Raw genomic sequence first — 27,210 nt, forward strand, 5'->3', positions numbered from 1 at the left:
TTTTTGATTGCTGAGCTTGTTGAGTGGTGTTGTACAAGACATAAACTAAGTGCTGGAATGTATCCCGCCATTATTACACCAATTCTTACTGGGAAAAATTCCCTGCTATCCGTCGTTTCATTACAAGCCCAACTTTTCTGGAACGTATCTAAGACGTATAGCGAGGACCCTTGTAAATCATCAACACTACCCTCGTCAGACAGGATGGTGCAGAGGTAGCACACTTACCATTGAACTGTCTCATGTGGGTTTGCTTCCTGACCAGATTGTAAACTACTGAATTAATGTTGCACAGGGAGGGTAATGCATCACTGGTTTCACCTTCAGGTGGGATGTTACGCTGGGGACTTGTCAGGTAGCATTGGTTGCTTCTGTTTGAAGTCAAAGATCCCAAGGTGTCTTTCAAAGAGGGGTATGTGCATTATCCTGGGCACCCTGAACAAATTCCAAATTCCTACCCAACAACTATTGCTTGGTGGGAAGGAAATGGCAAACTGCCCAGTGTATTTTCTTGTCCAAGAAGTTGTGTCAGCAGTCCCTGACACCATACAAAAAGTAGATGCAATTAATTAATCACTATAGGCCTATTCCCACTCACAAGTAAAATAATTACATGCTTTCTTTAAAAGTAACTTGGTGTGCAGAAAATCACTTTGAAAAAAGGCGCAATTTTCCTTTCGTGAGCGCAGACAATGCCTGAGATGTCACATACCAATGACATGTTACACCCACCATCATACAACCTTATACATAACACCCAAGGGGAGGAGGGGACAAAATGTAAAGCAAAGCTCAGTCTTTGCAGAATTAATTGGGATGTGGAGGGATAAGTGATTGTTCACAAAAATTCTACCCATAATGGAGGTTTACGTTTTGCACCGTATTTTGCAACACCAGTCATAATAACGCACAGAATTCCTCACAAGAGTGAGTCAATAGCCCAATCATTTGAAGCCATAATGCAGCCATGGCATTTATAATTGCAGAAATTAACTAGAATGGTATGTTGTAGAGAGCATACCTTCGTCAGGCTGAACAGTGTACGTTTTGAATCCCACTGATATGGTCGGGTCTGTATCTGGACCTGAACCATTATTCAATCAGCTTGTTCTCATCACCAAAACAACTCATACACATAGTTTTGTCATAACTCGTCCACAACGTTTTGAAATATCATGCCGTACATGTCGCTTCTGGCCCCATCTCTCAACGGTGAAGAATCACTTGGGAATTAAAATAATTTGCATATCCGGATCTTCACCAACATCGAATCAATTCATCCTTGTCACACACCCAACATGTCCACAAAGCTTCATCAGAATCCATCAACATTTTGAGATCTTCTGCTCACAGAAAAACAAACAACCACAAACAGACAAGACAGACAGACAGACAGACAGACAGACAGACAGGGGTGAAAACATAACCTCTGTCCACCTTTGGTGGCAAAGGTAAATTTGACTTACCTGAGTAATAATGGAGCTTTTGTATGCCGTACACAACAGGAAAAACTCGATTAATCATAGTGTGCACATGTTTACTCAAACTCTCAATGCATGATGGCAAACATATCATATGAGGAACACCTGATGAATAAGAAATCTAACACATGTAGCTCATTGCGATATATCATTCTTTATTCATTTATTTTGTAGGAAATGGAGAAATGATTGAGCATTCCCACACCGCTTGCGTCAGAACAAATTGTAATGTACAAGCAAATGTATTATACATCCAAAAAAAATATATATTGGCTTAAGAACCCAAAACAAAGTTTATGAAATAATCTATTTCATATCTTTTTTCATCTCTCCTTCCCAACCACCCCAAAACAAGTTTATATCTGGAAAATACAAGTAGTTCTAACGTAAAAGCCCTTCATTTTAAACTCGACACTTTGAAATCCCATTTGACGTCCTTAGTGCGTTCCAAATAATGGAAATGTGTCGAGCCACTGCACGGCCTTTGTCCTCCACTCTCGTGTTTCTTTGACGCTCCTCCGTGTTATCAGAAAAAACAAAAACAAAAAACAAACAGACAGCACAAAATAGAGTGCAGGCTTGTACAAAATCAAATGATGTACTCGAACAATGACAGGCTGATGAATTCCGAAGATGACAATGCGGGTGAGGAAACATCACTGATGGTTAGCACCAGCTTTAGACAATAATGTGACCAAGCCAAGTCCACCATTACCTGCTGTAAAGCACTACTTCATGGAACCCAAGCTTGCTACTACGAGGCCATTTGACAACATTGATATCCCCGAGAAGAGCTCAACATGCAATGCATCAGAGAAATTAAGAAGAAAAAGCAGCACTTCATGTCGGGTATTTTTCGTTTTGTTTCCAATAATACATTTGTAAGCTCGACAAAAAAAACAAACAAAGACTTCGACAATAATCCTTTGGAAGGTTATCAGAACATGCTAGCAGCCACTTGGAATTTGACCAATTGACAACAGAGCTTTTCACCAAGTTATGAGTTCGATTAAAATGTTAACCTCAACCACAAAGTTTAAAAAATACCTTTATGATCAGCTTTTAAAAATAAAAGAATAAACTACACAGTATTTGATGTTCACCAAGTACAGTATATTCTAAGTGCCGTAAATAAAATGGCTGTTTTGCACAGCTTTCAACAACCTGGCCGAGCAAAGTGTACTTAGCAAATGCTGGATAAAATCCATCGAGTTTTGACCTTTTCAAAAGTTTGTGCAGAAGATCAAAACTTTACATGCAGTGCTCAATGGAGCGTTCCTTGTGCAGAGCCATTCTGGTGGATGTAACGGACAGCAATGCACCGTCCTGCCGAGTCCATTCATTCCAAAATAAATCTTCACGTCCATTAACCACTGAAGAAAAAAAAAAAAACATTCAAATTTACAGTGTTCATTACCATTTCACGAGAAACCTCCCAAATAGTACAAAAATATATAGGATTAAAAAAAAAAGTTTCAGATTTCTAGCCACATAAAATCATACTTTTAGGTTGAGCTTAACTACGCCACTTTCTGTTAGAGTCACATCAAGGCATGATGTCATCATACACCATGCTGATAGGTGTAATGGATTTAGAAAGGTGTGCAAATATCGTATCCTCTTCATTGAAAAATACATTGAAATAGGCTAAGGATCATTGTACACCATCCCTTTCCCTTTCTTTATTCTAATTCCGATATTGTAATTTATAACCTCCAAACACTTCGATTTTATTTCAAGTCAAACAAACAAAAATTCAAAGCTGAGCATGTAACTCCAAAAAAGATAAAACAATAAAATATGGAACAAAATAATAGAGTAAAAATGCAGAAATAGCCACTCTTGAAACCATTTCCACAGCATATAATAACAAGTTCTAAAAACATTTTTAAAATGTAAAGGGATGTTGGGATGTCAGGACGTTCCTCCGTAAAGTATGGAAACAAGGTAGGGATGGTCACAATAAATGATCATGTGAAACCATCCCTACATCTTTCTTTGAATAATGATTGTTCCTTGAAAAGACAAAGTTGTATCGAGAAAACACGTGCTCACGCACACACCAAAACTTTGAGAACACAACTTCACAGCTTGGTCCATGAATCGTGACCCCCAATCCCCCCCCTCCACCCCACCATTACCAAAATGGAGGTGGATACTTCGAGACCTGGGAGGATTCCGTTCCATCTTCTGAAACCAGCATTATGGAGATAACACACACACACACACACACACACACACACACACACACACACACACACACACACACATACACATACACATACACATACACATACACATACATACACATACACATACACACACACAGTGTTTTCGAGGGACAACCATTCTTCAAAGAAAGATGTAGGGATGGAAGAGATAGTTGTGGGACTTGAGGAGGGATTTGTAATATTAACATATTATATGAGGACAAAAGAGGAATCAGTGCACTTTTACATTATAAAAAGGACATTGTAGACAATGGACAAACCAACAGTACAAAGAATTTGAACCTGGGATCCCAGCATCAAGAGCTAAGTACTCAGATAAAAATGTCAACCAGGCGAGAGGTTCACTTGATGGTAAAACAAGAGCGAGAATTGCTTTGCAATACATGTCCCCTACAGGTCCTAATGAATGTTCGGGAGATAAAAATTTGTTTGAGTTTAACGTACACTCGACCTGAGACCGGAACCAAAATGAAGAAGAAGAAGAAGAAGAAGAAGAAGAAGAAACCATAAAACCAACGTGTTTGGGTATATTCGACAAAATAAAAGGAAAATCAACTTTCATTTACTGATATCTTTTATAGACTAGAAACCAATAAAGCCAACTTTGATAACAAACCTGGAGATAAAAATTAGTTTGCTTCACACACTCGAGCCGATACCGGAACCAAAATGAAGAAGAAGAACCTTTCTAACCCACCGTTTTTGTTCATTTTCTCGGTTTTGCCCATGATCCGAAATCAAAATGAAAAAAATCGAAGCTCAAGCAATCGTGCGGACTACTGTTTTGTATTGTGTCAAGTTTCAGAACAATCAGCCAGGTGATGAGGGAGGAGTAGCAAAAATAGCAAAAAATTAACAGAAGACCAGACGGACAGATATCACGATCCATTTTACAAGTTCATCTCTTCCAGAATCGATGTGAGATGACCTAATATATCTTAAAAGGCCGAACTCTCCCTTATGATCTCTGGCTAGCCAAGCTACCCTGCTATGGATTTTTTTTTCAATCCAGCAAACTTGAGCAAATGATTGGCACTGTTGTAGCTTTATATGCAGAGACAAGCATGACATGGCCAGCAAATTATGGATCGCAAAACATGTACGATTCAACTTACTACCTTATGTCAGGAACACAGTCGCAGGAATAGGATGACCAATCCCATGTTCAACAAAATCACCATTGCTGCCAATATGGCCTTTTGCTTCTGTGAGTGAAAAGGAAAACCAAGTAAGCAAGACATGCATAAACAACATTGTGATATGTTGTACACTTCTGATACAAGTAACTTGTAAAATTACCCGTCACTTTGCTGACAGATTTAATCAAAAGACAACATGTTGTCCTTCACAAACATTCTGCTCAATTCATACGATCATTTGCCTGAGGTCATATTCCATCTGCTTGGAAGTCAGTCAACATCACCTTCATCAACTATCCTTGCCGATTATACTGTATATCGCACAAGCAAAATCACGTCCACTTCACTGTGAAGCACAGTGTTGGATGCTTTAGTTTGAACGTCCGCTTAAAATGAGTGAAATGAAACATTATGAAAATTTTGAATTATTCTCACTCACATTTTAAAATCACCATAATGCATATTATCAAGTTCTTTAATAATAAGAGGACGATTTGTAATAAGGGATACCACCGGGTGGTGCTATACGATACACATTTACATCGAAAGAATTGTGGTATTTCCCCCACCCTCAATCCCCTCCCAGACAGAAAGAAAGATATGCTACCCAGACAGAAACCACACTTGAGGTACCCTTCGGCAACATGCAAAATTTGGTTGGATTTGGTTTAGTAGTTTTTAATTTTTGAAGCATATGTAAACAAACAAATATATATACAAATTCACTTTTATAGTATTATCGTGTCCAGGTGGGTTAGGTTATATCCCACTCCTGACCCAGATGCTAACACCGACCTGGACGGATAGCCGAACGGTTTTACCTTGGAGGCGAACAGCCGAGATCCTTGGAGATTATGGTGCGCGCGGGATGGAGGGCGGCGAGGGCGCATACAGGATGGAAGTACATGGGTTTATTCTCAAATCCACAATGAATAAACGAACACAAGTTCAACAAATAATGGTTGAATGAAAATAAATCAAAGATGTATAATGAAATAATTTAAAGCATGAGGTCGTGAAAATAAATCAAAGTGTGAGGTAATGGAAAGTGAGTTAAACTAATTCCGAATTTGAGACGTCTCCACTCAGTCACAAAAACAGACAAGTGGAAGGATAAAAATAAAAGAAATTCTTCCCTTTTTGCCAGTACTCAGCTTGTGTCCAGAGATGACCTTATTGGAGCCTCACAGTCATCGAGCCTCGAAGCCAGTGTGGGAACCACACAGAAAAATGGCACGAAGTCGCTCCCTGCGGTCGTGCACATGAGGCAATTCGCACGGACAGTCTTCAACGCCATGAACCACAAACTGTTGCACAGTTCCATCTCACGATGGAGATTGTCACATCACTCCCTCTAAGTTCCAGGTCCACACACACCAAATGGAACTACCTTTCTCCTCAATCATACAACAAGGCGATTGCTGAGGCTCTGAAACAAGGCCAAGAGATACGCTCTTCTTCTTCTCTCCTTCTCCTCAAAAATGTACAAACTTCATGACCCAGCCGAACAGTCAATGGCAAGCGTCTTGCTCCAGCATGCGAACAAATTCACACAACACGAACAACGAGAATCGCACTCCTATTTTGTCATGCCGAGAGGGACCAGAGCCTCATGCTTTGGTTCCAACTGTGTTCTTGTCTCTTTCGCACCTTCTTATCCAACCCTTCTTGTCGCTCTTGCCCCTTCTTGTCACTCTTGCCCCCTTCTCCTCTTCTTCTCCTCAAAGTGTACAAACTTCACGACTCAGCCGAACAGGCACCGGCCAGCATCCTGTTCCAGCATGTGAGCAAATTCACACAGCATGAAAAACGACAATCACGCAGCCTTCTTGACCGTGGCGAGGAGAAGCCAGAGAGGTCCTATGTGTTCTGACCACCGTCTCCACACTCTCATCCTCCCTCTTATCTCTCTGGCTCCTTCTCCTTCTCTCCTTTTCCTCAAAGCGTACAAACTTCACGACTCAGCCGAATGGGCAACGGCCAGTGTCCTGTTCCAGCATGCGAACAAATTCACACAGCACGAACAACAAGAATCGAGTAGCCTTCTTGACCATGGCGATAAGCCAGAGAGGTCCTATGTGTTTTGACCGCCATCTCCACACTATCATCCTCTCTCTTACGTCACACCGACCAAGCATCAGCCTCAGGGGTGTAGCTTGCCGGTGCGAAGTCAGGAAGGTTGGGTTTTTGCCTGCTCGGAAACGTTCGGCTCTGTTGTTATTGTGGTCGTTGGAAGAACGTGGTTCCTTTTTGTAGCCGGCTTTGCAAATGCAAAAACGTAAGAAAAGGTCACATGGGGCAATCACATACTGGGTGAACGAGCCTTAAACCCTACCGAATTAACACAGCACCACCTCCCATGTGGTGACACATAACAACTTGAGCTCACAGCTTTCCCTACTTAATTCACATTGAGGTGTCTCCAACTCATAAACTATAAAATCCTACCTTTACTATGAAATTCCTTCATCTACCCCACAAACATAACAGTATACAACAGTATACAACAAATACAATACAATACAACGCTTCACTGATGTGAATACTGAAGTAGTGGGGGAGGGAGAAAAAGAGGGGGGTGGGGAGGTGAGAGAGAGAGAGAGGGGGGGAGGAAAGCGAGGAGGGAGGGGGAGCGAGGAGGGGTGAGGAAGCGAGGAGGAGTGGGGGAAGGGAAGGCAGCGTGAGGGGAGGGGAAGGGAAGGCAGCGTACCAGGGCGATACCAGAGTGAAACTGCTTTTAATCATGAATTGCAAAAGTGAACTTGTTGCTGTTGCAGATTTTGGTTTCTTTGAATCTGCAATCACAACTGTCACTCATAGGTATTCTCTCTGGTGTTTGGTTTTCAAATGTTTTCCCATATTGGACGTATTACAGTGATGAGCAATGTCTATTGAACAAAGTGAGCATGCAACTTTTGGACTGTCTTCTTTAACCTTCCCAAAATAGTTTCAAACTGCACTTCTGGACCCTTTGAACGACATGTCAAAACTTTATCAGTTGATGGATTGCCTACCTGTCTGTCGGCAAAGCAATCAGCACGCTTTACCGGTCAATTCTAAATGCCTTGCTATTAACTTTAAAGAAACATGTTCTTCGGGCATGTTTGCTTTGCAAGTGACTTGCTTTTGCTGCCCAGGGGAATGTTCTTTTTCAATTAATAACCAGATCATGCCCTAATAGAGACGAACCCCCCCTCCCCCCCCGAAAAAGGCTTCTTTCTATGAAGGAACTACTCGGAATCGATGTCGATTCCGGTTCACTACTCAATACCTTTCAATTCCATTGTTTGAATTGAGTACAATACTTTGGAATCGATTCTGCCCACCACTATTAAGCACTCAAGCAAGCACACCAAATGAAACGGTTGATAAGGAACGGCTGGCTGGGTCATACGAAACACCATCTAGAAAAATCCAGAATATCAAAATATGTGCGAATTGGACAAATGAACACTTTTGTAGCAGTCAAAACTGCCGCTAAGTTCAATTCCACAGTTAAAATTTTGAAATTCAGTTTGGGTTACGAAATTTTAGAGCTTATCTCATTTCAGCTGGAATACTTGTAAATGTCCAGAGTGATGTATGCGGATGTGAGAGGGGGGTGGGGGGCAGGTGGGAAGGGGGTTTGGGAGGAGGCAAGCATGAGGATGCCTCATGTTGGCTTAATGGTTAGGGTGGTGGGCTTTGGATCCTCGGGTCCTGAGTTCAAATCCCGCTCAGCTGTTGAATTAATACCAGGTGAGGTTAACTCTGCTTGTCATCCATCCGAGGTTGGAAAAAATGAGTGCCAGCATGCTGTTATACTGTGTCGGAGTGGCAACCTGTCCAGGATTGTTCCCAATAGCCAAGGAGACTGCTTAAAGCAGCACCAATGCTCTGCACAGAGTATGGTCCCAATCTCCTCCTCCTCCTCCTCCTAAGCATGAGGTGAGGTGAGTGGAAGGGAGACGTGTGGTAGAGCGTCAATTATGATTCATACTGTCTCGTCAAAATGATTCTGCATAGAATAACAGTGAAGATGGAAAAAAAATAATGTCTAAAGTACATTTTCTACCAGTCAGACTATAAACACCATCTGGATACAAACACTGTCCAGACGCGTCCGGAGATAAACAGTATCTGGACATGTCTAGAGATACACCCCATCCGGAAAAACACCGCCTGGACACGTCCAGAGACAAACACCGTCCGGACACATCCGGAGTATCAAATAATGTGCGACTACAACTCTCTGGATGTTTATAAGCATTACATCTGAAGTATGATAAGCTCTAGAATCTCTTAACCTAAGCCAAATTTCAAATTTTTTAAAGCAGAACTGACTTTAGCAACAGTTCTGACTGCCAAAAAAACATGTTATTTGTCCAATTTGCATGTTGTTTGACACTCTGTCGTCTCCAGATGGTGTTTAATATGACCGTGCTGACTTGGCAAGCTAACTTGGACAAATGAACACTTTTGTAGCAGTCAGAAGTTTTGTAGCTGACTAACATGAATAGCAAGATTAGCAATTGGAAACATGTGCGGCAACTAAATAAAGCCACAAACACTCAGAGACGCCCGAACACTCGGAAACAGACGGCTGACTCAGGGTCAGGGGCTGACCAAGGATGATGCCTTGACAAAAGGTCATTAAATAAGACTGTTAATTATCTATAATATATAATTATATTATAGATATATAGATATTATATTATAGATATTATCTTATATTATAAATTATATTATATGATATATATATATATATAATATTATATTATATATAAATTATATTATATTATATTATAAATTATATTATAGATATTATCTATAGTTATAATTATTATTATAATTCAAACGGGGTGTTTACATTAATCTAAACACCAACTTTTCATTCATGCCCTACCTTGGAGTTCCCTTGGTATACATGCAAAGTTCCAGACCGCTATGTTTAATGGATTTGGAGTTATGGAGGAGACACACTGACAGACTGACTGACTGACACACACTGACATTTATTATCATAGATGTTAACAAAAAGCAAATATACACAGAAATGCCATTCAGTCCATCATGCCTGCTTCATATCCCCATTTCAGCATCATGGACAAGGGGAGATCAAGGTTGAGGTGGACTTTTAATTCGAGAAAATGAAAACTCACAGCAAAGTTCATGAAAATGTCAGGTATTTCTCAACGTACTCACCCGCTACGCAAACAAACATGTCCACCAATGTAATTGCACCTTGTAATCTGCACTTAATTATTTGCTACAGATACACAGCCACTTAAAGACACATACTTTGACTTTATCATAATTTGTAAACGTCATGCCACAGTTGTTCATTAAGATGTCGAAAGAGATAGACAAAGTCAAATGTGTCGACTCGAAGGGGTATGAATTAAAACACATCTCCAGTAGAGTACAAAGGTCCTTTGAGGTCTGGTAGAGTTGAGGTCTTTTGCTACCCAACTTACATTACTCATACTAAATGTCAAGTCAGTATGACTTCTTGTTTCCACACTTCTAACAACTCCATACATTTCTTTGACAATTTCATGGGTAGTAGTTTGGTGATTATGTCTGTTGTTGGCTTAATAATGAGAGTGGGGGGCTTGGGATCCTAGGGTCCTGAGTTCAAATCCTGCTTACTTGTTTTATTAATACCAGGTGGGGTTGACTCTGCCTGTCATCCTTTCGAGGTCAGCAAAAATGAGTGCCAGCTTACTGGTATCCTGTGTTGGAGTGGTGACCCATCCACGATTGTACCCAACAGCCAAGGAGACTGCTTCGGCAGCACCAATGCTCTGCACAGAGTATGGTCCCAATTGATGGATCGATGGAGTTTGGCGATTCTGGACTTGATTACCATGGTAATCACTATGATGGCAAACACAATGATGGCAAACACAATGATGGCAAACACAATGATGGCAAACAATGATGGTAAATAGCCGGATGCCATTCATAGGATCCTGGTGCAAACTGAAATTTTAATTTTTATACTTCCACTTATTGTGGTGGCATGATTTCATGCTTTCAACTGGCTATGATCAACGGTGCATCGCCACTGCTACCGAGTATGGGGGCACCACTGATGCAGTGCCCCTATTACCAGTTCACTGGTACTCATTTCACCAAACTCGGAAAGATGACAGGCTGAGTCAACCCCACCTGGTGTCAATTCAGCGGCTGACAGGGCTTGAACTCAGGACCCTAAGATCCCAAGCCCAACACCAGGCTTATAGGGAAAATAAGGTCAGAGAAATAGTATTGAGAGTTGGTACAACTCATGTGGGGAAATGAGTGGGAGATGTCGAGAAATGTAGGTATATGTTGTGTGCAGGAGATGTGTGTGCATGTGTCCAAGAGGTGTGTGTGTGTGTGTGTGTGTGTGTGTGTGTGTGTAGGAGATGTGTGTGCGTGTGTGCAGGAGATGTGTGTGCGTGTGTGTGCAGGAGAAATGTCTGCAGATGTATGTGTGTGAGTTTAGGAGGTGTGTGTGCGTGTGTGTCCCGGAGATGTGTGTGCAGGAGAAATGTGTGCAGATGTGTGTGTGTGTGTGTGTGTGTGTAGGAGATGTGTGTGCGTGTGTGTGCAGGAGAAGTGTGTGTGTGTGTGTGTGTGTGTGTGTGTGTGTGTGTGTGTGTGTGTGTGTGTGTGTGTGTGTGTGTGTGTGTGTGTGTGTGTGTGTGTGTGTGTGTGTGTGTGTGTGTGTGTGTGTGTGTGTGTGTGTGTGTGTGTGTGAGAGAGAGAGAGAGAGAGAGAGAGAGAGAGAGAGAGAGAGAGAGAGAGAAAAAAAAAAGAAAAAAAGAAAAGACAATTGGCCCAGGACAGGAAAAGCACAAGATATTTTGGTCAGGAGGTGAAGAGGCTAAAGGGAGATGTTGATGTGCTAGTTGTAGAAAAACAAACAGAAAGTTTTGGAAGTGTCAAGATACAGCATTGAAATCATGAAATTGAGGCTTATAGTGGGAGAAAAGTTTATGAATGAATCAGCTTCTGCATCACAAGCAAACTTAGGTGAGGAGAAAATAAAATTTTGGGAACAATTAGAGGATGTGGTGCAAAATGTTTCTGAGAAGTTAATAACCCTACTAGGTGGGGATTTCAAAGGATATGTAGGAGAAAAGACCAGTGGATTTGAAGGAATGCTTGAGGTTTTGGGTATGGAGAAAAGAATACAGCAGGTGAATGTATATTCGAAATGGAAAAAGCGAATATGTGTGTAGTTAATACATGCTTTAAGAAAAGGGCAGAACAGCTCGTAACGTACATGAATGGAGAATCAAAGAGTCAGTTTGACTATCTGTTTGTACCGAGGAGTCTCAGAGGCTGATGGCGCCTTGTCTTATGTCGCATCGAAGATAACATAGTCTTCAGTGAGCAACATCAGTGTTAAGGGTAAAGGTTCTGGTCTGTGTTTCTGTCCGATTCACTGTATATATGTGTTGCACCCTCACGAATACCCAACACGTGTTTTGCCATCCTTTGTTAATAAAACCTTCCTGTATATACATGCCACATGAACCCCCCCCCCCCTTTCTCTATATACAAACCCCTGCATGTTCTTCCAACATGCGCATAACGTCTTTTCCTTATTGGTCCAGCAAAGTCTGCACTTAGTATTGGGACCTTGTACCCCACTAATTGCCCCACATGAGTAGCCAGTGCTGCATCTATCTGTTCTGCTTAGCAGGTCACCAGGGGAGGCACCGAGGGCATAGCCTCGAGTTAGGTTGCTGTGCCAACAGAAAGGTATTGTGGAAACCCCGAAGCTATGAAAGATGTGCAGCCTATTGGATCACGGAGTTATCTGAAGTCGGTGGTCTCAGGGCGAGAGATCAGAAAGATAAGCCCAGGGAATCCCCCCTCCCCAATGTGGTATCCCTGAACCCCAGTTCTGTTACAATATTATTCCGTGAATGAGAAAAATGGAAGCAGAATGTGTCATCCCTTCATGAAAAAGATGAACTGGAACAATTATGGAAAGGAATTTATGAAGATCGAAAATAACACAATAAGGAGGTGGAATGGATCCAAATCCTGGAAGAGAAGAAGCAACATCTTGAGGAAATGGCACCAGTAATAATAGATGCAGAAAAGATAAGATAACTCGCAAAAATGGCAAACTTCAAAAGCCCTGGCCAAGGTGGGATCCAGAGCTTTTGGCTGAAGCAATTTGATGCTCTCCAAGTTCACTACGCTTGAGCATCAATGAACTTATCCAAGGGGATCAGGAAATGGAAGAATGACTCACAGAAGGTAACACCTTCCTCATCCCAAAATTTGAAAAAACCCAACTATCTCATAAATATCGGCCAATAACCTGTCTACCAAAAACATACAAACCTTTAACAGGAATCATCACAAAAACGATTTACCACCACCTAACACAACAAGGAGGCCGAGAGGCAGAACAGAAGGGATGCAAGAGAAGATGCTATGGAACAACAGACCACTTGCTACTAAACAAGGCCATATTGTAATAATAAACATAAGAAGAATCAAACTGTCCACAACCTGGATAGACTATAAAAAAGTTTTTGGTATCGCCCCACTTTCATGGATGATAAAGTGCATGCAAATGTACAATATAAGTCCCCAAATAATCAAGCCGATTAAGAAAGCAATGGATCTATGGAATACTACACCAATCCTGCAGCACTCAGAAGGAAAGATCGAAATACCAGGAGTGAAGATAAAACGCGGGATCTTCCAAGGAGTCAGTCTTTCCCGCCTCCTGGTTTGCCTGCCTTTGGATCCACCAAGTAACCTCATCAATGAGCAAGGAGGCAGATACACCCTAACATCCAATAAAAGAACGTCCAAAGAAACCAGAAAGGTGACATCTACAGTACATGGATGATTTTAAACTCTTCGCACTGAACGAATGAAAAATGACAGAACTGAAATTGGTGAAACAATACTCCGACAACATCCAAATGGAATTCGGCCTAGATAAGTGTACCACAGGCACATTCATGCAAGGTAGACCAAGAAAAACGGACAACATAAAAATCGACCTCGATACAACAATACGAGAACTAGACAACGAAGCACCTTACAAATATCTCGGAGTCGAAGAGGGCCAACAAATATGTCACAAAAAATGTGCAAAACAATTATCAAAGAATACCTGCATAGAATGAGGATGAACCAGAAAACATACCTCTCCACATGGAACAAAAGCAAATCCCTAAACCAACTAACAGTACCAGTGTTCCAATACAGCTGCAGAATAGTAAAATGGCTACAACTGGAAATCAAAACTCTAGATATCTAAAAAAGGAACCTCCTAACTATCCTCCAAATATTCTACAAATATCAATGCATCCCAAGAATGTACCTTACCTGTTGAGGAAAGGAGGTGATGACCTAATGGAACTAAATCAAGCGCACAGAGTGACGACTGTAGGATTAGCAGAGTACTGTATGTGGAAAGTTCAACAGACTACCAAATACAATCATGAACACAATAAACCTGAAAGGTGTCTCTCTCATCTTGCAAAAAAAACTTCCAAAAACAGGTGTGAATAGAAGATGTCACACACCAAACTGAAACAGCAACAAATGCAAAAATGAAGAAAAATAGAATGAAATATTAATCGGTATATAGTGACAACTGGGAGAAAGACAAAAGAGCCGGAAAATATTACAAAACAAAAGAGTTGGACAGATTTGGGAGGGACAAAGAAGGATCACTGGAATGGCAAATAAGAGGTCAGTTCAATTGGGATGGAGAAGGAATCATAATAAATTCCCAAGACCAAGGAAACTACATCAATGGCTTTAAGTAAATGGCAAGAATGAGCCAATCAGATAAGTGTAGATTTTGCAAAGTAGAAACAGAAAGCATGGATTACCTCCTATCGGGATGTAAAAAAACTCATGCCAGAACCGCTGTACACACAAAAGCAAAACAATATATGTGGAGTTTATTTATTCATTTGTATGCAGCCTGTGGCTGCTTGGCTGCATCATTTTCTGGGGGTGTGGCCATGCCACTGATGCAATGCCCCTGTTACCAGTAAACTGGTACCCATTTTGCTAAACTCAGAAGGATGATAGGCTGAGTCAACCCAACTGGTGTTAATTGAAAGGCACGACAGAGGCTTGAACTCGAGACCATACGATTTTAAGCCAACCACCTTAAACGTGAAGCCAACACGAGGCTTGTATGTAGGGTCATCCACTGGCACATCTGCACAAATTTAAATATCCCAGTTCCAGAAAACTCGTGGAAACATTAACCAAAAGAATTAATTGAAAACAAGGACACAATGCTCACACACGAACTGATGATCCCATCCAGCGTGAACATAAAAAACAAAGCACCGCGACCAGACATAGAACTCAGATACAAAAAGGAAAATAATACATTGCTAATTGAGGTTTCAGTACCCAGTGATATTGGTCTAAATAACACAGAAATCAAGAAAATGACAAAATATCAAGATCTGAAGAATGAAGTCAAAAGATCCTGGAAGCTGAAGAATGCCGACATTGCACCAGTGATAATTGGAGCAGCAGGAATGATAAAGAAGAGCCTTAGAAAGATCCCTGGGACTGCAGAGGGAACCTGTCTGGGGCTCAGTGACGATCCTGAAAAGAGCTCTCGGAATAAAACTCAGAGAACAATGCAACTTCACAAATTAGCCCATGAATCGATATCCTTCGCCGAAACGAAGGTGAATACTTCGATTCCTGGGAAGACTGTTCCAACTTCTGAAACCCAAATGATGGAGAGAACAATCAATGACACACACACACACACACACACACACACACACACACACACACACACACACACACACACACACACACACACACACACACACACACACACACACACACACACACACACACACAAACACGTTCTCGGGTGAATGCCCTGGACAAAATGATAAGTTTGGCTAGGTTGCTGCATGGGCACTGTCACAAAAACGACTGTGTCTTATGAGCTCTCCTTTGGAAAGGCCTGCCACAGGGGCAGGAGTAGTTGCCAGTAAAAAAAAACCTGCCTGGTTAGCTGTGCACTCATATTCACAATTACACTGTTCCATAGTTCTTTACATTTTGCCAGTGCGTGATTGAAGCCATATCACTCTTTTCTGTGAAAGGTCATACAACCTGTCTTTCATCCCAAAGGCCTGTAAGTGAGAAAAGGAAAAATGTTTTACTCCAGGAGTTGCCTTGGTTGTGGATGCAAACACCGACATCACCGTCATGAAAGTGTCGGATGTCTCCCTTGAGGCACCATGTCAACCTTGATAGCCTTTTCCCCCTTAAGCTTCTTACATATCCACTCTTCCATAGCAGCAACAGCTACCTTCAGTTTTCTACAATGCCTGCTGAAACTCCTTGCAGTATGCTGTGCTGTGAGTTTGCAACATTTAATTGTGTGCATTGTTCTTAGCCTTAGTTAAGAGTGTGAGGATGTCAGCACTTTCCAGGAACTAATCTGATTGATTCTTCCTTGTGCGATCTATTGCATGTCCTGCTGCTGCTGCAATGCATGCCTCCATGGTGTCCTAATTCTGCTCGAGTTGGGGTTTGCTCTCAGAATTGTATGGCATTTCCTCTCGTCATTGTGCCAAGCTTTCTCGGGAAGCTTCTTCTCGATCTGGAATGCATAAATGGTGGACTATAAATGGAACTGACACACTCCCTCTCTTGGATCATGAGTGAAGAGCCTTCACTAGCACTTTGGCTCGTACCAATCGGAGGTCTGACTAGCAGTGTGCTCCTCTCATGACCTGTACATCAGGACAGAACATTCGCTGACTGGAACGCATCATAACATAGTCAATCATATGGTATCTCTTTGTAGCTAGTAGCATCCATGTGCCCAGATGGATTTATTCCTTTTCAAACCAAGTGCTCTTTACTGTGAGGTGGTTCGTAGCATAGAATTACCCAAGTCGATTTGCAGCAAGCAAAAAAAAAAAATTCCCTTATTTTTGGCTATTTCAGTCTATTTTTGTTGTTTCAGGTCTAAGTAAAAAAATATTTTTTTCCCAAAATAGCAAAAAGGTAGGTTTCCTTTTTTTTTTTTTTGACTATTTTGGAAATTTTGGTGGTTGCAGTGCTATTTTTTCCATACTTTGTTTTTATACACCAGATTTGCTGCTATGTTTTTGCTATTTTTCTGTACATTGTTTGTTTTACAGCAAAGTGATTGCTATTTTTTCCCTATTTCTTTGTTCAAAAACTGCCAATTTAAAATGTATTTTTCTCCTTTATTTTTTGTTGGAAACTGGCGATTTAAAATCTATTTTTCATCTTTTTTATAGTCTGGTGTTGGCTTAGTAGTTAGGGTGGCTGGCTTCGGATCCTCGGGTCCTGAGTTCAAGCTCTGTTGGCTGCTGAATCAACACCAGGTGGGGTTGACTTGGTCTGTCATCCTTCCAAGGTCACCAAAATGAATACCAGTGTACTGGTAGAGGGGCACAGCATCAGCAGCACAGCTGTGCTTCCAATAAACGAAAGCTATCTGGGAGCCAAGCTGCCAAACACATGAACAGAACAGAACCTATTTTTTCTATATATTTTTGTTCCAAAACTGGCTATTACAATATTTTTTTTTCCAAAACTCATTATCTTAAAAATATTTTTTCAGATGTAAAAAAAATAGGAAAAAAAAATTGTACATTTTTTTTATTTTTCTTTTTTTTATGAGAGTACTCTCACCCAGCCCTTGCATTCCAAGATTTCCTTGCCATAAGTCATTTGCTGGTCCCTTTTTACAACCCTTGCATCGAATGCCCAAAGCACAATAAGAACATCTGATTGTGGCACTCTGTCCAGCATATCTTGGAAGTAATAGTGGGGCAAGTTAGCTAAATATAGCAGAACAATTGTGCATTTTGTGAGGAAAGCACCAAATTTGGCACACTAGTCACCTATCATATTATGAACAGATTTGGATATTGGGCCATCTCAAAATTTTTGATGGCAGTGGAAAATGGCTGCCATAGCCATCAGCGACTGAATTTGAGATGGCCCAATATCCAAATCTGTTCATAATATGATAGGCTACTAGCATGCCAAATTTGGTGCTTTCCTCACAAAATGCACAATTGTTATGCTAAGTTGCCCCACTATAAGTGGAAAACTTCTGGATAATTCCATGGTGTGCCTTGGCTGTGGATGCAAACACCAATATCACTATCATGAAAGTGTTGGATGTCTCCATCGAGACACCAGGTCATCTCTGTCAAGTTTCACTTTAGCTGTAGTTCCAATAGGATGTTACATTACTGGGGTTCATCACAAGAAGGGAGCCGAGCATGACCATGAAGGAAGGTAGTGTCATGTGTCAGATTGATGGGGTTATTTTTGGAAGCTGAGGTGAAAAGAACAACTTAAGAGGGCATGAGCGATTGTGAGATTGTAAACAAATTGAGGAATTGTACATTAAACTGAATAAAAACAGAGCAGGTCAGCAAGATATACCATGATAATGGCAGCTGTTCACCACCATCTCAGGCCATCCCATATCCACAACCATTTTCTCTTTTACCCCCATTACCTCTTCCCTTCCCCACTTTCCCCAACCTCACCTCTTTCTGAGTTTCCAGTTTTCCCTTGGACTTCTGTGATTGAGAGTTTGCAGCTGCATCCATTTTGTTCATCCTCTGCTCACCCCCTTGCTTTCATTATTCCACACCTCCCTTATCCCTTCAAGTCTTCCTCTATTTTGTCCCTCAAATCTGCTGGGGATGTGCTGGGACAACTCCTTTTCTCTTTTTTCAATCCAAGATCTGCTGTTAGATTTTCAATCCAATCCAGCTCTTCCATGAGTCTCGAATCTGTATACCAAAAGAGAGATAAAACTAGAATGGCACTCATTAATGTTGCGACGTCGACAGATATGCCTCCGCCCACATTATTACATCATCATCCATACTTGTACCAAGTTTGATTTAAATTCCTGAACCAAGATTCAAAACATGAAATAATTCTGGCTACCAGACCATGCGTCTAATCAGGTTGAAATTTAAAAGATATTCCCCGTGATGACAAGATCATAATTGTGAAGTTTCACGTTGATTGATGAAGTGGTTCAAGAAAAATAATTTTAAAAGATTTTTGTTCAATCCAATATGGCTGCCAGACCATGTGACCTATTCATGACTCGTGAACACCCTGGTATTCCCAAGGCTTTGGGAGCATGTGGGTGAAGTTTCCCCTCAATCTGTAAAGCTGTTTTGGAGAAGAAGATTTCAAAATGTTTATTCTTCAAAAAATCATAACTGCTAAACCACATGACCTATGATGTCAGAGGTGGAGAACTTTTTGTTCAACATGGATAGGCGATCATACCTGTAAAGTTTCTCCTCAATCTGTTCAAAAATTTCAGAGCAGATCTTTGAAGATTTTTTTTTTACAAAAAAATCATACATACTTGCACGTATGGACAGACAGACGGACGGACAACCCGAAAACATAATTCCTACAGCGACTTCATCAGTGGAGCGACATCATCCTACAGCGACATCATCAGTACATATGCAGTACATATATATATATATATATATATATATATATATATATATATATATATATATATATATATATATATATATATACATATACATATACATATGCAGTACATATATATATATATATATATATATATATATATATATATATATATATATATATATATATATATATATATATATATATATACATACATATACATATGCAGTACATATATATATATATATATATATATATATATATATATATATATATATATATATATATATATATATATATAATCATGGGCGCTTAAAACTATTTATGAATGAGTCAAACAGGATCCAGACTCCATGTATAAATGGATTTCGAAAATAAAGTGACAAACACAGAAGATTTGATGAATGCTGCAATTAGTTGAAGCCGCTGTGGGTGGAAATTTAAATTTTCCATTTAGAAATAACTGCCTCATGGCAATTTATATTTTCCATTGGAAGACAAGAATACCTCTTTGAAAAAGATAAGAAAGAAAGAAAAGACAATAAAGATACCTTGGAACACTGCATGCATTGTCAGATAGTCAGTGTCTTCTACTTATGATCAGAATTACATGTTTGTTGCACCCAAAACACGTCATGTGCAGCAGTTATAGCGTGAAACATTGAGAAAGCGCGATTCATTGTTATGCAGCAGAAGTAATATAAAGAGAAGACCGCCCCCCCACCCCTTCTGCATTCCTTCTCAACCCACCCTCTCAATGCTTCCTCCTCACCCCACCCTTACAAACCTTCACCCGCATCCCACAAACTCAATCCTTCCCCTGAACCCCACACACTCAAATCTTTACCCACACCCCACACACTCCTTTCACCATACTACTCACACTCAAACCTTCACCGCACTCCTCACACTCAAACATTCACTGCACTCCTCACACTAAAACCTTCACCGCACTCCTCACACTCAAACCTTCACCACACTCCTCACACTCAAACCCTCACCACACTCCTCACCTCCCCCCCTCCCCCAGAAGGGCTCACCTTGCCCACACAAAGCCACCCCCCACTCCAACGCCTCCCACCTATCTCTAACTGTGTGGACTTCAACCATTCGGGGCATCTGCTCCAACCTGGCAGATCTCTACATCAGGGACCCTGCCAATAAACTGGACATCATCTGTTTCACAGAATCCTTCCTCCCACAGGAATTCCCTGACACCATCGTGTCTCTCCCAATTTGATAGCCCTCAACCATGCCCCAGTGACAGAGTTACACTTTACACCAATAACCCAATCTCTCACTGTACTGATCCGATGCCTCCCATTCCCGAAGAGTACCTCTGGCTGCGACTTCCCCCTCCGCTCCCACCTTTTGTTCATCTGTGTGTTGTACCATCCTAACAGCGACAACTTCACTTACATCTCCCTCTCAGCCAACATGGACAAACTTTTAACCGCTCATCCCAACTCTCTCTTCCTCATAAGTGGCGATTTCAATTGTCACCATGCAACTTGGTTGGGTGTTGGTACCTTTCTCACCAGCCACTGCACTTCAGCAAAAGACTTCTGCATTTCCATGGGACTGACTCAATCTGTGAACTTTTCCAGCCAGATTTCTCAGAATGGCAAATCCTCCCTTCTGGATTTGGTGATGACTAACTTTCCTGCAAATGTATCCTGCTCTTTCTCTGCTCCAATTGGTTAATCTGATTATGTACTTGTGAAAGTCAAGATCTATGGATACTTTCAGTGCTGCCTCAATGCCGGCGAGTCTGGTATTCCACTCAGGCAGATTAACAAAGACTGCAAGTAGCAATCTCATTTCAGGACTGGTCTACCATATCTGTTTGTTTTTTGTATACATTGTCGAGGCTCGTATGAGAGCTAACACAGGGGAGCAGGAGAGAAGAGGGGTGGGAGAGGGAACGACAAAACAGTGGGGAACAGAGACAGGAGATCTGTGTAAGGGAGAGGGATGGGGCGGGGAACACGGGGTATACAAGATGGACACCACAGAGACTTTCAGGAAGGAAAGCAAGGAATTTGGAGGGTGGGTTTGGGGTGGATTAACGTGGGGAGAAAAGATCGATGTTTTGGATGGGGGAAGATCAGAGGTGGTGGTGAACAGCTGTTTTGAAGACCTGGAGGGAAGAATGGGATTGAAGAGAGTGTGGAAGTTTATTCCAAAGGTGGGGAAAAAGAGGAATGAAAGAGTGAAGGTGAGCAGTGATTCATAATTTTGGTAGTTTTACCAGAAGGGGGTTGCTGGCAGACCTTGAGCACTCTGTGGAAATATGGAGGGGGGGGGACATATCACAGACAGAGCAAGGGGGTGAGACCTGAGAGGAGACGGCAGCACCTTTGGCAGCGATTACAGCTTCGAGTTTTCTTGGGGACATCTGTATCACCTTCGCACATTTGAATTTGCGGATTTTCTCCCATTCTTCCTTACAGATTTGCTCAAGCTCTGTCAAGTTGGATGGGGTGCATCAGTGAACAGCAATCTTCAAGTCTTTCCGTAGATTCTCAATGGGATTTATGTCTGGGTTTTGACTGGGCCATTCAAGGACTTTCACATTTTTGTTCTGAAGCCTCCTGTGTGTGCTCCAGTTTAGAATAGGTACACCGTATCCCTGCGTGTCGTAAGAGGAAACTAAAGGGTTGGCGTCAGGAAGGGCAGCGGGCAATAAAAAAACATTTCCTTAAAAAGGGAACCATGATAGAAGATTGTCATGGGACCCGCAAGGCTAACCCCCACTCTAACAGGGAAAAATGGCCTTAAAATGTGTGTGTGTGTGTGTGTGTGTGTGTGTGTGTGTGTGTGTGTGTGTGTGTGTGTGTGTGTGTGTGTGTGTGTGTGTGTGTTCTGAAGCCATTCCAGTGTTGCTTTGGCTGTATGCTTGGGATCATTGTCCTGTTGGAACGTAAATCTTCGCCGCAGCCTCAGGTCTTTTGCACTCTGAAGTAGGTTCTCCTCAAGGATTTGCCTGTATTTGGCTCCATTCAATGTTCCCTCTATCCTTACAAGTCTCCCAGTCCCTGCCACTGAAAAGCATACCCATTGCATGATATTGCCATCACCATGCTTCATGGTAGGGATGGTGTTAAATGCGTGATGAGCTGTGCTAGATTTCCACCAGACGTAGCACTTTGCATTCAGTTTCAGGCTAAAGAGTTTAATTTTAGTCCCACCAAACCATATAATCTTTTGCCTCATGCTCTCAGTCTTTCATGTACCTTTCTGCAACCACCAGGTGTGCTGTCATGTGCCTTTTTCTCAGGAGTGGTTTCCGTCTGGCCACTCTTCCATAAAGCCTTGATGTGTGAAGTTCTGCAGAGATTGTTGTCCTTCCGGCAGGTTCTCCCATCTCAGCCAAGGAACTCTGTAGTTCTCTCAGAGAGGTCATTGGGTTCTTGGTCACCTCCCGAACCAAAGTCCTTCTTGCCCAGTTGCTCAGTTTGGTTGGATGGCCAGCTATAAGAAGAGTCTGGGTAGTTCCATATTCTTTCCATTTCCTAATGATGGAGCTCACTGTGATCTTGGTAACTTTCAACACTAGAAATTATTTTATACTCTTCCCCAGATCTATGCCTCCTCACATTTCTATCTCGGAGTTCTACGGACAGTTCCTTGGAACTCATGGAAGGGTTTCTGCTCTGATATGCACTGTCTGTCAACTGTGGGACCATATATGGAAAGGTCCCACAGTAGAAAAGTCTCCTTTCTGTTTTTGCACCCTCTGCACTTTCTATTCTTTGTTCCCCCCAGGTTTTTGCAGGGAACACATGGTCCACCATCAACCCCCTTCTGGTAAAACTCACTAAATCCTGGATCACTACTCACCTCCACTCATTCTTTCCTCTTTTCTTCCACCTGTTTAACCAACTTCCACATTCTCTTCAATCTCATTCTTCCCTCCAGGTCTTCAAGACAGCTGGTCACCACCATTTCAGATTGTCCCCAATCCAAAGCCATGATATTTTCTACCCTCGTTAAACCCTGCACCCCACCCCAATCCCTCCTCCTTCCAAATAAACAGTTTACCCCTTGAGAGTTTCCTTCTGTGTCCATCTTGTCCACCCTTTGCATCCTCTCCTGCCCCTCCTTCCTCCTCACACCCATTGTTTGTCCACGTCTTCCTCTATTTTGGCATTCAACTCTGCTGTTTGTCCCCCCCCCCCCCTTTCCTCAACTGATCTTTTTGTCCCGTAGTGTCCTGTCTTCAGTGTACTAATTCTCGCTCTTCCATGAGCCTCGACTATGTATACAAAAAATAATAGCAAAACTGATTTGAAAACTGAATCCATTTATTGCTTTCATTAACTAGAGAGTTTGTAGAACACCTTACTCTGTGCAGTCTTGAGAAAAAGAACATGGGAAGGGTTTATTAAACTCTTGCTTTGCGTTTCCAAGCACAATCGATATTTTCTGCGAGCTGCCATTTTGTCTGAATCTTGATATTCCCCAACACTGAGAGCACGAGTGAGAAATTTGATTGGTTGAGATGGAGTATAACAAATATTTTGTCCAAGTACTGCACTGCTAAACTGGAGGTTTTATTGAAGTAACAAGAAGGCAATTTGTGTTTCACAGTAATCAAGAATATAACTCAATTGAAATAAAAAAGACATAAAATGTCATAGCCCCCAATGTTTTAGTAATTTTGCTGTGCAGAGTTAAAGGGCTAGCCCATATTTATGGACAACTAAAATGGCTGCCAGTCTACCAGTCGGCCATCATTGATCAGATCGCAAAATAAAGCAAGGTGCACGTGTATGCCATCATGTACTGTGATGGTGCCAAGTTTGAACAAAATCGGACCATGCATGTCTGAGAAATGGTTGGGGAGCAATTTAAGTAACAAAATGGCCACCAGTCGGCCATCTTGGATCTGATCTCGAAAAAAAAAATGACGTGTATATGTAAGCAATCATTCATCATCTGTGTGCCAAGTGTGAACAGAATCGGTAAATGCACATCCAAGAAATGGTTGAGGACATGTTCAGCATCAGGTTTTTTACAACTAAAATGGCTGGCAGTCAGCCATCTTTGATCTGATAAAGAAAAAGAATGACTTGCATATGCAAGCCATCATTCATTATCTGGGTGCCAAGTTTGAACAACATCGGTAAATGCATGTCCAAGAAATGATTGAGGACGTGTTCAATATTGGATTTTTTTTACAACTGAAATGGACGCCAGTTGGCTATGTTGGATCAGATCTCCAAAAAAAAAAAAATGATGTGCTAATGTAACCCATCATTCCTTGTCTGTGTGCCAAGTTTGAACAACATTGGTAAATGCATGTCCGAGAAATGGTTGAGAACGTGTTCAACATCAGGTTGTTTTTTACAACTAAAATGGCCACCAGTCGGCCATCTTTGATCACATCGCGAAGCAAAATGATGTGCATATGGATACCATCATTTGTTGTGTTTGTGCCAAGTACAAATAAAATCTGTCCATTCATGTCCGAGATATGGTTGCGGATGCACGCACGCACACACGCATGCACGGACACGAAAATCGAGACCAAATCCAGAAGCCCCCGTTTGAGACTAAGTCCAACGGAGGCTAATAAAATGAAAGTTTTAAAGGCTGTAGAAAAAACAAGAAGCTTTTTGCGGACGGTTACCGCAGTTGATGCAACCACCGTCTTTTACACCACCTTATTTAACACGTTTAGTTATTCACACCTGTTATTTGTGTCCTTTATGACATCCCAAAAAACATTAGGTTTCCTGCTTGGATTGATTTTAAATTTTGTTTGACTGCCAGTCAAACTAATACAATTACCTTACTCCTCTATGTGCGCTTACTCCTCTATGTGCATGCACGCTCGGGACGAGATTCCGTACAATTCGCCAAATTCAGAGTCAAAATACTGCTAAACTGCAGATTTGTGTTCCGATTTGTGTTCTACAGAGTTCAAAATATAAAATATAATTGAAATGAAGTAGTTCCTCGATCATATTGTGACATCTGTGGACAGAGAGACCGACAAAGTGAACCAATTGATTAACCCCGCTTTTCGCTTTGCATGTTGCTGGGTCATAATGTGGCAAATACAACAACTTTGTCAATGTGGAGGTGTGCAGACAACTGAAGAAATGGCCCAATATTTGACACAGACGTTCAGGGAAGATTGAGGTCATATTGTATTAAAATGTATGTTGTTACCTTTGCCACGGAAGGAGGATGGAGGTTATGTTTTCACCCATGTCTTTTTGTTTGTGTGTGAGCAGGATATTTCAGAAAGTTATGGACGGATTCCAAGAAATTTGGTGGGCAGGTTGGATGTGTGACAAGGACAAATTTATGAGATGTTGGTGAAGATCTGGATCTGAATCCAGATCCAATAATTTTTAAAGTGATTCTTCACCATTGAAAGATCGGGCCAAAAACGATATATAGCATGATATTTCAAAAAGTTACGATGGATTATAACAAAACTTGGTGGATGAGTTGGGTAGGTGACATGAATATGCCGATTAGATTTTGTTTAAGGTCCGGATGCAGATCCGGCCCATCAGTGGGCTACAAAATGTAAACTGTTCAGCCTGTTTTATGCTGCTTTGATAGGAAGGCAAGATAGATTGCACAAGGAGTGTTGTAATTCCTCCATCTCCAATTTCATCATAATGTCACCACTGTTGGGTATTGTACAACCATTTTGTTCCCATGACCAATGCCCAAGAGAGAATTTTTCACTCATTCAACTGACTGCCTTTGAACTTGTTGGTTCCAAGCCAAGTGCTTACTGCTCTCAGCCAAGGCCACACTGGGACTGGTGTGTCGAGACAACTGCCATATAAGGTATAGCCATTGCTGCACAGAGTCCCATAGCTCAGCACAGCAAGGCCTTAGGTTTGGTACACAATTAGCGAAGGTTCGGCACAGCTGTGCAGGAAATCTTCAATGTTTGGCCTGGGGCGAAAAACTATGCGAACGCAGCCACTGACTGATAGCATGAAAGACAGACAGGCAGCCGTATGCGCTCACAGCTTCCCATATTTATCTGCAGTCTATGCAATGGTACAACTTTCAAAAGCTTGCGAGCCCACAGTAGATAAATAAAAATGTTTTAAAAAGAAGAAGAAAAAAAGAAGGAAAGTCAAGGACCACATCCATACAATTTTATCTCAGGAAATTAATTTGCTCTAATTTTAGTAAAATACATAAAATATTTGACAGCAAGAGCAGAATTATCCATTTGGTTACTTATCTTTATTACCTCCACCACCGAAGTTGGACGGAGGTTATGTTGTCACATCTGTCTCTTTGTCAGTCTGTGAGCAGGATATCTTAAAAAGCTGTGGATGGATGCAGACGAAATTTGGTGAACAGGTTGGCATTTTTTTGTGACAGATCCAAGAATCTTTTAATTCTCTCAGTGATTCTTCACCATTGAGAGAAGGGGCCAAAAACGAGATATAGCATGATATTTAAAAAAACTTGTGGACGTGTTACGACAAAACGCAGTGGATGAATTGGTTATTTGAAAAGAAGAAGCCAATCAGATTTTGGTTCAGGTCCAGATTCAGATCTGGCTTATCAGTGGGTTACAAAACGTAAACTTTTCATCCTGGCAGAGGTATGCACTCTACCGAGTGCCGTTCTTGTTCTTCACACTTAATTATTAATGGCATTATTCTAAAAGAAGTAAAATATTAATTATAATACCAAACTAAAATGCACTTGAGGGAGGTGCTGACTCACACCATTATAGTTCTCTTTGAAGAAGTCATGGTTGTTTAGTGATTTGATGTAGGCCGACTAATAACAAAAATTTTATAAGTGAAATAACTCTCTGCATACATGTTCCCAGTATGTAGAGCTCGCAAATGTATTTGTTGTTTTGGATATCAATGTTTGATTTTACGATGAAAAGCC

At 41.3% G+C, this 27,210-nt stretch overlaps 1 protein-coding gene and 1 long non-coding RNA gene across 3 annotated transcripts in view; one reads left to right on the plus strand and one right to left on the minus strand.

The window, feature by feature from the left end:
* Positions 1 to 27,210, plus strand: part of LOC147021644 (uncharacterized) — a 72,763-nt gene that overhangs the window by 20,008 nt on the left and 25,545 nt on the right. Inside the window, exons 3-4 of one of the 2 annotated variants that reach the window (XR_015060877.1) lie at positions 9,930 to 11,276; positions 11,352 to 11,592. This is a non-coding gene — a long non-coding RNA (uncharacterized LOC147021644). Of the gene's footprint in view, positions 1 to 9,929; positions 11,277 to 11,351; positions 11,593 to 27,210 lie in introns of those variants that run through there. The other variant, XR_015060876.1, reaches the window with a different exon arrangement.
* Positions 1,617 to 27,210, minus strand: part of LOC147021645 (uncharacterized) — a 105,175-nt gene continuing 79,581 nt past the window's right edge. Inside the window, exons 7-8 of the mRNA XM_085891821.1 lie at positions 4,831 to 4,917; positions 1,617 to 2,854 (exon numbers count right to left, since the gene is read on the minus strand). Coding sequence (XP_085747947.1) covers positions 4,837 to 4,917 — 81 coding nt within the window. The 3' untranslated portion in view covers positions 1,617 to 2,854; positions 4,831 to 4,836. The remainder of the gene's footprint in view (positions 2,855 to 4,830; positions 4,918 to 27,210) is intronic.

This window comes from Eptatretus burgeri, chromosome 8 (genome assembly GCF_056783735.1).
Source record: "Eptatretus burgeri isolate ZD-2024b chromosome 8, Ebu_testis_v1, whole genome shotgun sequence".
Lineage (NCBI taxonomy): Eukaryota > Metazoa > Chordata > Myxini > Myxiniformes > Myxinidae > Eptatretus > Eptatretus burgeri.